The sequence below is a fragment of the Polyodon spathula genome, chromosome 11, assembly GCF_017654505.1.
Source record: "Polyodon spathula isolate WHYD16114869_AA chromosome 11, ASM1765450v1, whole genome shotgun sequence".
Taxonomy (NCBI): Eukaryota; Metazoa; Chordata; class Actinopteri; order Acipenseriformes; family Polyodontidae; genus Polyodon; species Polyodon spathula.
The window spans coordinates 9,026,639-9,041,733 of record NC_054544.1 but is presented as its reverse complement, the minus strand read 5'-3'; the positions used below and the strand labels follow the sequence as shown (position 1 = coordinate 9,041,733).

The window sequence follows — 15,095 nt, the reverse complement described above, 5'->3', positions numbered from 1 at the left end:
TATTAGAAACTCATTAGAAATGAAATGTCAAAGATCAGAAAGCATTTTTTTTAAAAATGTATCGGTTATGATAGTATGATTACAATCAATGACAATAAATCAGTACTCCTAGATATCAAACATTAAAATGGCTTCCCATACAATAGCTTATGGACTGTTTGCAGAGGAGAGAAAATGCAGGTTTCCAAGCATCCTCTTTTTTGTCCCCAGACCTATTTTATTTTCATTAACACTGAGACTGGTGAATGAGGTTCCTAAAATGAATTCAAGTGTTAGACAGAATAATTTGTATGCATTGTGTCCTGTTACTTGCTCTTGTTACTGCCCACAACTTTCCCCACAACACTGTCAAAACTTTTTAAACATGGTGGTAGTTACAGGGGAGTATTTGAGCTATTTCTCTGTGACATCCAGTAGTATTGTGTTTTATGTGTCTGCCCTTGAATGTCTAGGTGTTGAATTTGAGCATAAAAAAATAGTCATAATTATATAGATGGTTTTGGAATAGTATGTGTAAAAAAGCTAACTTTATTGTGTAATTATTTAAGTGTACCAGATGTATTGTGTGGGTACCTGGATCAAGCTACTGTATTCTAACAGTGCCTACACAAAACTTTATTTATTTATTTATTTATTTTTAAAGGAAATACAAAAAATGTAGAACCAAGTACTTTTTCTATTACTCAAAAATCAACACTGGTATGTCTTTAAAATGGCCTTTACCTTCAATTCAGTTTGGCAATCGAAACAAGCTAATGCATTCTCAGCTAGCTTGATGACGTGACCAGTTTATCAATTTATGGAAAATACATTCAATTTCTGAAGCACCAACAGATGTGGAAGAGGGAAAGTAAGATTGCTATTTGCAGCATGTAAAACATGTTATTGACTGACTTAAGGTTCTGATTTAATTACATGTATAAGCCCCTCTGATATTTGCTGGCTCTTTCATAAGCTAATAAATAGGTTTGATGAGATTCAGAGTTCATCTACATAAGCACTTTTTTTTCAAGCTGATTAGCTGTATCTGTCAGTAATCAGTGACATTTTCTAGACAATATGAATTAACCTAAAAGTGTTAAACAGTTTTCTACCAGATTCAAATTCATTAAAAATTATCCTTTCACTCCTAAGTCTTTAAATAGGCTTGCATTTCCGCTGCTTGCTGTGCATATAACTATAATGACAGGATGTGTGTAATACTTCAGTACTGATGGTTTAATGAACCACATACTTAGCATTTGCTGTACATTGCTAATCTTCATCCTGTCAATTAACATACTTCAGAAATGTTGCTTTTCTTCTATCCCTGTTAATGTGGATTGTTGAGTTCTTGGTTTGGCACTGTAAGGACGCTTGTGTTTTGCAGCTTGTGATTCTTTACGGAAATGACACGGTGTATACAGCTTGACAGATGGAATATACAAACATTATAAAGATATGTATCTGATTTTGCTTTGTGTGTTCATTAGCTATTGGATTGTTTAAGGGTCAATGTGTATTTGAAATGTAGCATTGCCACAGTTTGAACTGTCTCTTTGCTTGGAAAATACAACAACAGTCTTATTTTCTATTGCATATTCCCCCAGGTGATTTTATCAATTTGAATTATAATACTGTAAGAAGGTCATGATCACTGTTGATCTTTTTTTCAAGAACTGTAACTCGTGGCTTGTAAACCACTGATTTATAATATGCAGAAAGATTTATATCAGTTTTATATGCGGAGTTGCAGCTTAGTACAAACATGAGTGTTATCTTATGTTGTTAATTCGATGTAGGTGCTGTGCCCCCATGAATTACAAATAGCTCATGAATGAATCTGCATGTTGTACAGGCATTCCCAAAAGGCAAAGGCCTGATTGGCTGTTGGAAGCTGTCCAGGTATTGAAGCAAAACAGATGGTTCTTAGTATGCAGTTAGAAAAGTTAGCTCAGTATATGCTACTGTATATGAAAAAAAAAAAAAAAGCAATAAGAGCTTAAATTTTGGACTCTAGAATGTGTGATGTCTTGTAAAAACAGTTCAACCCTTGAATTTTCCACTTGTTTACATGTTTAGTCTGTATTATTCTATTATATCAACATTCTGAATTGTTTATACATGGAATACAGTTATTATTTTTTATCCCGTTCAAACGCACACATATACAAATAATTAATATTGACCATAGGGCACAATGTGAAGAATAACATAACAGCTCAATTTTAATGTACTACATTTTTGGAAAACAAAATGGGCCACATCACAACTAAAGCATTATCTTAACAAAGTCTTGTTTTTGCAGTGCATTTGTGGTGCCTAGTCAGAGCACCAACTCTTAATACAACCATTAGACACCTCACAGAGATTTTTTCAGTGTATTTGTTTGTTTTTAATGTCTGCAGATTTGCTTTGTGTTCATGGATTTTAAACTAAATTCCTTTAAAATTATGGGGAAGTATGGTCATTGTTAGAGGCAGATAGCTGAAACAGTTAATAAGATTACGTTTATATTCAAAAATCTTGTTAACTTGACTGTTGAATGAGAAAGTCAATTACAATTAGAAACAACGTCATATTGGAAGTATATACATACAGTATTAATTTCATAATCCCTGAAAATTGTATATTTTTTTGATCTCCTATTATGTGATTTTGTACAATAGAGTGAACACCTCTATCCATTAAAGAGATATTCTCCACTGTATCTGCGAGGTTGCAGTGTCTATCTTGAACCCATTAGTTATCTAAAAACCCTAAAGTGCTATCTGATGCTTGCTTTCAATATACCATCAACAGTGTTGCTTGGAAATATATCACCACCAGTTTTAACAAGGTTGTGTTCGATCAAAGATTCTATATAAGAGCATGTTCTCCAGAGGGGTACATTTATTTTTCAGAAAAAACATTTTTCACAGCAATCATTGAATGCTAGACTCACCTGCTGTGAATGTATGAGAGACCTTGGGCTAGAATTGGATTAATAAATTCTTTATGCCAAAGTTCAGTTGGGAGCATTTTTTTGTAAAACAACAATAAACCTGTTTTGTGGTCCATGTCCTTGTCTTCCTATACCAGACCTGTCAACTCTCCCGTATTCACCGGGAGTCTCCTGTATTTTGAACCCTTCTCCCGGTACACATTTTCTCCCGGATTCCACTGTTAAACCCCCTTATGTCAACAAGCCTTTTAATGTCTAGACAGTTCATGGCCCGTGTGTGATTACTGCAATTGATGTCTGTACTTAGCAGGGTTTAGGACCCAGGGGAGTCCTGTGGCAGGCATGCATTTAGTGCGTGAGTCAATTTCACATACTTAGCAATGCACCTGCACCCCCCCACTCTACAGGGGAAACAGTAAAAAAAGTATCACAGATTGACCTCCATCTCCCCACCCCCCCGATTTTGTATTTTGAAAAGTTGACAGGTATGAGATTTCAGTTTACAAAAGTGCCCGTATTTTGAAAACTCAATGTTGACAGGTTGCCCTACACTGTACAAGACACATTTTAGGTAAGAATATTAAAGTAGTGCTCTTGGTTTATTACACTGCATATTGTGGTTTTAGAAATACAAGAAAGAAAGAAAGAAAGAAAGAAAGAAAGAAAGAAAGAAAGAAAGAAATACAATGCAACCACATTTTTATCAACATTTAAAACAGTTCAGCAATATCAAGATACACAAATGCACAAAAGATAGGATACAGTAGCTACTTCTTTTATATTTGAAAATGTAGTTTTAGTGAGCTTTTTTAAACAGGAATTGGAATTCCAATGTTAAAGTCTAAGGATAAAAAATATGAACATTAATATTGAACATTACATCAGACAGATTTAATGATTGTTGTTGCTATGCTACATAAGTGCTCGTTGACCGGGTGCCTCAGTAGCACACGTTCACACTTTTCCATAGCAGATGATTCATAGCTTGATGTATTGTAATGGCTGTGATGGGAAATAGTGTTGAGAAATTAATTCAAAGAAGTGCAGCTTCCATTTTAATCTGCTGATTTGCCAAACCTAACACATGTGATGTACGATTGACATCGATCTGTGTTGATAATAAATCTTTAGTGGGAGCAATGTCACTAAGGATGGGCTTGAAAATGCTTTGAAATATTAGGAAAATTGCTTTATTGACTGCCATACAGCGCTCAAGTTTATGACTGAGATCAAGCTTGAGATACTGTTCCTGAAGTTCCAGACAGAATTAAAAAATGTGTGGAGACAAGTACAGTATTCCTGTATATTTAACTTAACTCTTTCTCTTTGACTATTCGTTTACAAGCAATTGGATATAAATATGTTCTAAAACCAAAATCAATCAAATGGAACCCACAAAAGAGTTTTGCAGATCCCTTAAACATTATTGCATAAATAATTTAAGCCTGTATTAATTACTGACAAAGACCATTAGCTACACTGAATCTGACAGCATGGGGGGCACTTGCCTCCTCTATATGTATTTTTTCCAAACTGATGTGTCAAAAGAAAGTGTTTTTTCATTATTTCAAAAGGAAAACTCTTTCTACAACACACACCTTTGTCTAGTGAATGCAGATCCAAGTAAGAAAATACCTGGTGTACAGTAGATATGTTTCTACACACTACAGTAAATGTATGAATTTAATTTTACTCCCCAAAAGGTCTTGGTATTATAGATTTTATTCCAGTGCAAAATGTGAACCTTTTCTGGCTAAATAAACATACAGCCACCCATAAAGAAAAGGCACCCTTAACGCCTGTGGTTATAGAGCTTTTCAACTGATCTCACTGACAGGAGTGAGAATCACACAACACTGGTCATTACATACTGTATAGGCATCTATAATAAATTGAATGCTTAAAATCATCTCACAGATGCTGTACCATTATTACAGATAATATGCCCCGGCCAAAAATAGTATACCTTCAGTATGATAATTACTGTATTTCAGGAGAAACTCATGCTCAAGTTAAGTAGCATGTGTAGCACGGTTGTTATTTTATTTATTTATTTTTAATAGGATAGATGTGCTTATATTAAATTGTAAATGTATAAAAGCCTATCAAAGAAGTGACATTTATCTGTGTAAGTTGATCCAGTACACAATTGTTTTCTATCAAGTCTGGAGGCACAGCGACAGTAATGGTGCAATTTATATGAAGTTTTAGTCAAACTGTGACAGCAAAAGAGATTTACACACATACGCTTCTGCTGTGGGACTTGCAGTCAATGACTCTCCATTGCTTTAACTGTAAATCTTGCATGCACAGAAAGAAAAGGACATTTATGAAAAGATTAATGTCACTACCTCTTAGTGTTTTGAACTAAAATGTCAATATAAGAACTGTGAATGCAGCTACTTTTGCCATCCTTATAATTGAAAAATATAATTTTGAAACTGAGGCTATTAAATTGATTTAACAGCGGCCATTCTAAATACTGACACTGTGAGCACCAAGGCAATGCAAATCACACATATAACAATGAATCGTAAGGTACAAACAATAACATGCATCTAAAAGATAGCAGTGTTTATTCAAAGAAATAATTATTGTAATATAGTTAGAGATTCAGAAACTATGCTGTTCAAGAAAAAGTTGATTTGTGATTAAAAGAGCCTTACTAAAAAGCTTGTAGCACAACCTACAGGATAATTAAACACAGACACAAACATGTTCAGGTTTGTCAAGAGATATAATTAAAGAATTAGAACCTTCAATTTCAATACATTTGGATGTATTTTCCTTATAAGTTTAGGCGTCTTTTATGCGTCCTGTAAAACAATAATAAACAGCTAAGCAAAAACACATTTGTCTATCTACTATAAGATAGAGCTGTTATTAAGATTATATCGACCAAGCTAATGGATAAAACATTTTCTCTCCCTTTCTGCTTATCATGCACTGCTAATATGGACGTCTACAAAGGCTCAGGTTAGTGGCACTTATTCTGTATTTCTACCACACTGTTTTAAATAAAAGTCCACGCATGAAAAGTAAGATACGGTTAGCGTGATAACCTAGTGTCCTCTCTTTGACCCACCCTTGCATTATTAGCTATTTAATTTGAGTATCTGCTTTGAGTAATGTAGGAAAATGATATACAGTTCACTACAGCAATATTGCATTTTCATTTGCATTCTATCCAACTGTCATAGTCTGACATTTACAAAGAATCATGGGATTTCATTATTTTTGAATAGTAACTAAACCTTTGCAGTAACACTCATAGGAGATGACCTAGTGTTTGGCATTTTATCATGCCCCTTAACTGCAGAAACTGTAATTTGAAATGTGTGTGCGTGTGCGTGCGTGCGTGCGTGCGTGCGTGCGTGCGTGTGTGTGTGTGTGTGTGTGTGTGTGTGTGTTGGGGTGGTGGTACAAATATAAGATACATTGGATTAAAAAGAAGCACAAAGTTTTCTGAAATGTATGTTTCACAGGATGGAAATTGCAGATAATGGAATTTCGACATACAGTTAAGGACTATTTTCATAAGGCTGTGTCAGTAATCGCATTGAGGTCCTATATATTTACTGGTACAGTATTACTTTATGAATACGACCCAGTGCCATAAGCATAACAAATGATGTACCATGGCAAAGCTTAATATCTCAAAATTGGTGAACCTTTAATAGCACGTCTTCCTTTCACTGTATATTTTGTATTTAATAATGTTATGAAGGAAGGTAATTAATCACCCTAGTAGAGAATACAGCAGCTGGATTATTACTGAGTTAAAAAGATGATAGTATTTAGATAAGCGGATGCATAGATAATCACAAACGACCCTATAGTGTCCCATTTGTACTTTCATGGAGAAACATGGGGACCTACTGGAAGGAAGGTTATGTCTGTAGGTTGGAGGTGACTGGATTTAAAGTGATATTTGCAAAAACACATTTAAAACATATTTTGTGAATGAAAGGACATCATTTGTGATGCCCTTTGTGAACATTGATATGCCAGTTTATCTAAAGTGCTTCACTGTATCATTCAGAAAGTTCATAGTGTGAATGCAGAGTTAGTGATGAATAACCTTGCACCTTTAAGTTACACTAATTAGCAATAATTAGCAAACGGGCAGCATTTAATGTGTGTGCTCTGTTTGTCTTCACTTTTTAATACACTGACAGTCATTACCTTGTAAACCAGTTAAAAATAATGACACCATGTCATCTGCAGCTATATAGCAAGCAATGCTATTTAAAGGATTTTTTTCAACTATTGAGTACAGTAAGTGAACTATATGTTAGATAGACAATGAGCCAGAAACACATAGATATATGCAGCTTATACAGTGTCCATTTATCACTTTAAGCGGCCATATGTTATCTCTTTCAGTACAATGTCTAGAATTGATTTACCATTATGCAATTGAAATATAAAACATGAAACAAAACAAACAAACCAAAAATGAATACAAGCTAATGTTATGCCCGACATTATGGTTCGCATCTGACAGTGTCATTATTAAGTTTATAAATGTTATTTTTTTTTTAAAGTTTATAAATATAAAACTTAGAAAAGACTGAATATTCCCTAGTTTCAGATTATTACAGAATACCAATGTTGACCAAGTTTTGAACACCAAAACTTAAGAAAAAAAGTAGATGCCTTAAAAAGCCAAGTTTACTATGCTTCCAGTATTCTGATTTCTCTCCCATGTTGACTAGATCATCTAGAAGCTTGCTTTTCTTTCTTTCTCTATGTATGTTCATATAATAAATAATATGTGTTTTTCATATTTTAGGTGTATGAGGCAGTCCCGTGTTACAGCGAATGCAATCAGTATCTTTGGGTGACTGATCTCTGGTCTACATGCACAGTCAATGGAGCAGACAAAGCCCTGGATTGTGGAGAAGGGGTGCAGAGTAGGAAAGTCAAGTAAGACATATTACTAAAAAACATTTAACATGCATTTTAATATACTGCTTCTATCTGTACCTGTGTTTATGCATATTGCCTTTTATTTTCATAAATTTTGTTTATAGAAGTAGTAATTTGTCTGTGTAGGATTTCCAATTGTATCTATTCATGTATTCCTAAAGTACCTGTGAATATTTGATTAACTTGTATCGTAGGTTGTGTCCTCCAGAGCAGGGGCAGGCAACCGTGGTCCTGGAGTGCCACAGACACTTTTGGTTTTTGTTTTACTCAAGCCCCTTAATAAATTAATTGATTTAATGATTGGCTTAATTGGTTAGAATTACCACGTGTTTCAGGGATCTACCAATTGATGATTAAGCGATACCTACAAAACCTGCAGGATTGTGACTCCCCAGGACCAGGGTTGCCTACCCATACTCCAGAGCAGTGGTTCCCAATCATGGTCCTGGGGACCCCCTGTGTCTGCTGGTTTTCATTCCAACTGAGCTCACGATTTATTAACTAGACCCTTAATTGAAGTAAAAATGCAAATTTCAAGTTAGCCATAACATTTTATAAGTAACTTGAACTCTGCAACTGAGTTCAGTTGGAATGAAAACCATCAGACACAGGGGGTCCTTAGGACCAGGTTGGGAACCACTGCTCCAGGGCAAAAACAGACTAAATAATATAGCTCATACAGGTCAATATTCTGTTGTCATTTTTTTAATTGACATAAATTACTTCTCTTTGTTCTTGTGATGGATGACCAGATTTAATTTGGCTCTCTGTGGCAGCAATACAGATTGAAAAAATAAATAAAATAAAATAAAATGTTTGTTAGAAAAAAAAAAAAAGAATCAGTTTAAAAGAATTACTATTATGAGCCCTGAAAATAGGACATTTGAAATCCATTAACAAAAAAAAAAAAAAAAAAACATTTTTATTCTGGTCCATTAAATCTCAGTTGCAGTGGCATTCATTGGTACATCAGTTACAAAGTGAACATTTTATAACATTTTGGTAACGTTCCTTTTTTTTTCTTTAGGTGTGTAAATAACAGTGCTGGTGGTCCTGGGGAGATTGTGGATAACACACTGTGTGATCACGAAGAAATGCCTTTTGAGGGTCAGATCTGTTTTCACCCATGTCCAGATGACTGTGTGATGTCCCAGTGGGGAGAGTGGAGTATATGTCCACAAGTAAGTACCAAATGAATCCCATGGCTTTTAATTGAGCACCAGAGTCAAGGAATGGCACATTTTCAGATGCCACATCATCAAAAGTTATAATAAACCATACTGTCCTTGCAGAGGAGCTATAATCCCCTATTTGGATTCACACTAGGCGTACTTAGACGAGTGACCCTGTGATAGAGTGATGTAATAAAGGAAGGGAGATACTGTCTAAGCCTTATATACTGTATGGAAGTTCTTCTTGTCTGACTGAATGAGACATTCGGCCCACCTAGAATCTTATCCAAGACATTATCAATGGATATCGGCCATGTTCCAGGTAACTATATACAGTATAGTGGGTATAGTGATGGCTTGTACATTTAAAATAAATAAATGATAATATAATATATATATATATATATATATATATATATATATATATATATATATATATATATATATATATATATATATATATATATATATGTGTCTGTGTCTGCTGGGGTCATGCTATTCATCAACAGTAACATTGTTTAAAAGAGTTTGGTTTGCATTTATTCATCAGAATAGTCGTAGCAGTATGTACATTTTCATTTTACTTGTTTTCAGCCATGTGACCCAAAAGGTGTTCGACAAAGGACAAGACATCCTCTAAGGCTCCCGACAGCTGACAACACCTGCCCTGAAGAATCTCAAAATCAGTCCTGTGTTCTCAACGAAAACTGCTTCACCTATCAATACAATGTCACAGGTATAACTTCTCTCTAGGTCTCAGTAATGGGATATCCACTTTTGCATAATGCTAATCTGTTAATCTAATAATGCCATCATTTTGTTTTATAAAATCAGACTGGAGCACTTGTCAATTAAGTGATAGTGCTGTGTGTGGACAGGGAACCCGAGTCCGCCTTTTAGACTGTATCCGAAGTGATGGGAAGCCAGTTGAGTTGAGATACTGCAAGCAGGTAACTTTTTAACTGACTGTTGGACCTTTAAGCTAATTAAAGGTTTTGATTGTTACAGGTTGTGTGCTTTATTTGGCATTTCATTTACTAATTGCATCCTATGTATTATAATTAGGGGTCTACTTAAATCATGGAGAATATACATATTTTTCCCGGGCAGGTTATGGAATAAAATTAAGATTTAGCAGACATTTTTAAACTTTAAATAAATCTAAGTAGATCATATTTCAGAACACTATAAAAGCCTAAAAATAGTGGTAATGGTATGGAGTGCTGTCATTTGTTAAAGGCAAACACACAACATCCCCCAGCTGTTGCTGTCAACATTCTCTGTCTCTGTTGTGTGGAGACCTGCCCCTACATTGAGATTGCACATTCTGCATCCACTGAATTGGTTGGAATTGTAAGGCAAAGCTTTGCCAAGTTATATAGATGTGGAAATTGATTAGAAACAGTCCCGAAACTTGGTTACCGTCAAGGGCATCTGGCATTCTTTAATAAAAGCCATTTATGCAGCACGATGTTTGTCCTATCCAGGAATTAATTTTATTAGATACTGAGTCAAAAGAAAGAAAACATGTCTAATCGCAAATTAGGTAGATCCCTAGTTATAAAGTGTGTAGTTTAGAACAACAGTAGCAGTATTAATGTTATATTTATTTATTTTTAGGGCAACACTTTAAAGTACTTGAATTAGGGTTTAATTCAGGGTTTAATATGACTGAGTCAGTAATGTGTACAGTAGCACTGATAACTAATGTGTTTTGCTGCAAACCCTACAACTGTTCTCACATCTTTTATTCTGCTCTTTATAGATGGAATTGGAGAAGAAGTGGAAACTGACCATTCACTGCCTTGTTGAATGCCCTGTTAACTGCCAGCTGTCTGAGTGGTCACCTTGGACTGAATGCTCCTATTCATGTGGGCTCCAAGGTATAAACCAACCTTCAATCCTGTCTTTTTAGCAAATCAGCAAGTTGTCAGTCAATTAATTAAAACATACTATTTTTCTTTTAGCTCATTATAGCTCCTTTTTTTTCCTTATTAGTATTTCCTAATGAGAGATTAGGTAGTGTCGCTTTATAGTTAGCTTGTTCAATCATTTTACATAGTAGGAACTTAGAAGACCTATTTATTTTGTTATTGCAGTTCCATTTTCAGTTACAGACTCAAAGGGGTTTGGTTTTATTTATGCCAGCCAGGGATGTGTGATGATAAACTGTACTCTCAGCATGGGACTTCGTTGTTTCTGATGACTTTTGATTTGCAGGCTTGTGATGTTGTTCTCAAGAATCTGACAGTTTATACAAGATGCTTTTTGTAGATATGATAGTTCTATACAACTGTAAAAAAAACACTACTGTTATTTTTTATTTTATTGTGTTTTGTTTTTTTAACTTTTTATTAAAGCCTTCCTATACACTTGTCAATCAGAATTATAGATGTCTTAGCCTAGCTGTTTTTCAGAGTGTACTATTTAAATCATACAAACCTACACTTTGACACATCGATGATATTACAAAACAATATATAACAAGTGGAGTTTCATGTGGCTTCCAAGTCCTGTTATCCTATAATAACAAGACACTGCATTTTAAATAAACAGAACACAGGTTCCCATTGAGATAATGGCACAACACCCCTAGGAACGACTGACTTATTGATGATAAACTCCAAGATGAGTTTGATGAATCGAGTATACTTGGAGATAACTATTTTTCTAACAAGTGTAAAAATTGGAGGACTGGCAAGACAGAGACTTGGTTTAATAACTGAATAATGAAGTTTTATCTTTTAAAAGTGGCTTAAAATGACTTCAAGCAAAACACTTGACATGCACTGTTACACTTGATAACTGGCAGTGTTGTACAGAAACTCGATACAAGGCTTGCTCCCAGCTAAACCCACTCTCTCAATCACATCCAATCACTTTTATATGAAGGGGACTGGCAAGTTCATTGATTAATTGAACAAGTGGGAACCCAGTCATTAACATTAAACACACTGTCATGTGGAGACCTGCCATGTTTTTGCCTAGTCCTATGGAGGGCCTTTCCACCCTGTCACAAGGTGGTGGGGGGGGGGGGACTAATAATTTACTGCTGAACTAAGTTAACATAGAACACACAGAAGAACAAATTATCATTATGCAGCATTAAACATACTCATTGCCCACTATTAAACAAAATGGGATTTAAAAAATAATAATGCAAGTGTAGGAATAAATGTTTTTCATATATCTGTGTACATCCTTTGCTTACCTTCTTACGTTTTTTACAGCAGGAAACTTTTTCTTTTTTAATCAAAGCACATTTAGACAGCAACAATAAAAAAATAAAGCCTGAAATGATCTCTGATACGATTCCAGAAAATACATCTATTATTTGTTGCTCGTAGTGAAGATTAATAATACAATGCTTCTGAAGTGTTTTTATCTTAGATAGTCAAGTCAAGGGATAATCCTGTGGCTTTAAAGTAATAGTTTTTTTGTTTGTTTGTCGACGAAGTGGTTGTTTCATGTTAAACTTCGTCCAGCTCATGCATTTGGTTACTTTTTAGCAACTTACATGTTATGTCATTTTTAAGGTCACCTATGTTGCTTGATCGTGCTGTACTTTATATTAACATTTTGTCCTTGCCAGGTCAGATGATGCGTTCTCGAAGTATAAACCAGCAGGCTCGTGGAGAGGGAAGGCCCTGCCCAGCTCATCTTGCTGAGGTCCGACATTGCCCAGTAAAGCCTTGCTACCAATGGATGCTTGGAGAATGGTCACAATGTCAGGTGGAGGTACTGATTCTCACCTTTTTTTATTGATTGATGTATTGAATTATTTAGTCCCAGAGCTGTGTTCATTTGGACCTTTAGTGCTTACTTTGTTAAGGTAGAGGACAATGGCACTGGCTTCGAAGCTTCACCTCTCCACAAGCGAAAGTCAATATGACCTATATTAAACCGGATTTGACTAATTTGAATTGTGAAGTCAGTTGGGTTACACCTCCAGAGATGAATGACATACAAGGCAAGCTAACTAATCACCAACATGATTTTCTTTACCTTTTCAATTGAAAGGCTTCTTCTGAAAAAGTCCAAAGCAGTGTTTTAGATATTTTCAGAAACCCACAGTATATGTTAATAAGATACACTGTTGTTTTGTTTGATTGTTATATGCAGAGTTGCAGCTTTAAACATGAGACTTGTTATGATGTCCTTATGACCACCCTCAGGAATTTCAATGAAACATTTGATCTTCAAAAGACAACAGAAAAGCAGAGTATGGTCCTTATGTAAAATATGCACATCTGATATGTACTAACGGTACTAATTATATGGCTATACTAATTATATATTATCTCTAAATATGATTATCAAACTATTTATCCTTTTGTGTTTCTGTTCTATTGTTTGTAAAGGGAGCGCAGTGTGGAGAGGGGCTAAGAGTGAGGAATCTTGCATGTGTGGTTCACAATGGTTCACTTTCTGATCCTGTTTCTGCAAAACAAGTGGAGGAGGAGATGTGTGAGGCCAAGTTAATGAAAGCCAAAGGACAGGAATTACAGCAACCATGTTCTGTACCCTGCCCAGGTATGCTTTTAGCTTGTTTTTAAACCTGCTAGAACTGAATTCCAAACCTTTTCAATGCAACGTTATAACGGTATGCATATTCCCTTACTCGTCTATTAGGGACAGGTATTTGGCTTGAAAACAAGACTAGGATTAGGGTTTGATTAATCTTTTTTTCTCTTATAATGCTACTTTATGTTGTTAAATAAGGGAGAACATTAAGACATAAAGACAGCAGCACTACTATCAAGACTCACCCAGCAGTGTATGCACCAGAAAACAACTTATCCTGTTTTAGACAGATACCCTCGGCGTACGTTACTTCCAGACCTTGTTGTTCTAGGCGACTGTCACTTGACAGACTGGTCCTCATGGAGCACCTGTCAGCTGACCTGTCTAGAAGGGAGAAGCTTTGAGACTACAGGTCGCCAGGCACGCTCTCGAGCTGTGGTCATCCAGGCTATTGAAAACCAAGACAGTTGTCCTCAACAAGTCTTTCAAACACAAACTTGTAAAGGTATGGGCAGTGCAAAAAAGGCACACATTTCTTGTAGGTTAGACATTCAATTTAATTCACTGAGGAAAATGTTTTGTCACAGTTAATCCTTTGCTTTTCCTTTGTCTGTGTTTCTGTGATTTTTATATTACATATTACAGTTGATCAATTAAGTAATTTCTGTACATTTTTAAGAAGGAATGTAACACCAAAACTGAAAAAAAAAAATCTTTTAAGTTAAATCTTGATAAGAAAAGTGTTTTGCTGATACGACAACCATATTTATTGTTCATGCAAGCGTGAAAACATGATTTTCTAACATAATCCTAATAAGCTTTTTATTCCAGAAGGAAAATGCCTTAGCTATGAGTGGAGGACAAGTCCTTGGACAGACAATGAACGCTGTGTGTGGTGTCAACGTTCAGATGGGGTTAATGTCACAGGTGTGCCTCATGAAGTTTAAGACATTTGGCAAAGACAATGTACCTGATTTGGTCCCTGTATCCTTTGCATGCTCAGAGTACAGTTATTTTTTCATTAAAAAGGGTTAACAAATGATATTATCTGCTTTTAAAAAATTGCTCGACCAAACATAATCATCGCTAAAGTAATCTTTTTGCCTGGTATGTTTCAGCCGAGGGCATTAGGTGAAAATTACTTTAGAAAATTACGCGCAGATATTAATCAAAAACTCAGATAAGTTTACACTGCTATTATTCAGTGTGACACATACTTAATTTGCTTATCAAAAAATATAAAAAATTACGTGTATTATTTTCTTCCTTCCCAGGAGGGTGCTTTTTGGAGAACCGGCCATCAACTGTCAGGCATTGCCACCCCCCCTGCACAAAACCCTTCTCCCACTGTACTCAGGTAATAATGACAGTAAGCTAATGACCTGTGGTACTGCGTGAACTTGAATTGACAATAGAACTGGCAGAAGGCACAGGTGTCGTTGTCCATCCATCAACAGTTCAAAGCACCATTGATCATTGTTCCATAGTCCAATTTCTGTGTTGTGCATATTTTAGCCTTTTAGTCTTGTTCACCTTTCTTAACA

General features: G+C 35.4%; 1 protein-coding gene across 1 annotated transcript in view; it reads left to right on the top strand.

The window, feature by feature from the left end:
* thsd7ba (thrombospondin, type I, domain containing 7Ba) overlaps nt 1-15,095 on the top strand; it is a 103,873-nt gene that overhangs the window by 86,009 nt on the left and 2,769 nt on the right. Inside the window, exons 16-26 of the mRNA XM_041263733.1 lie at nt 5,894-5,899; nt 7,719-7,852; nt 8,883-9,036; nt 9,622-9,763; nt 9,862-9,977; nt 10,793-10,910; nt 12,620-12,765; nt 13,389-13,560; nt 13,883-14,056; nt 14,383-14,478; nt 14,826-14,908. Coding sequence (XP_041119667.1) covers nt 5,894-5,899; nt 7,719-7,852; nt 8,883-9,036; nt 9,622-9,763; nt 9,862-9,977; nt 10,793-10,910; nt 12,620-12,765; nt 13,389-13,560; nt 13,883-14,056; nt 14,383-14,478; nt 14,826-14,908 — 1,341 coding nt within the window. The remainder of the gene's footprint in view (nt 1-5,893; nt 5,900-7,718; nt 7,853-8,882; nt 9,037-9,621; nt 9,764-9,861; nt 9,978-10,792; nt 10,911-12,619; nt 12,766-13,388; nt 13,561-13,882; nt 14,057-14,382; nt 14,479-14,825; nt 14,909-15,095) is intronic.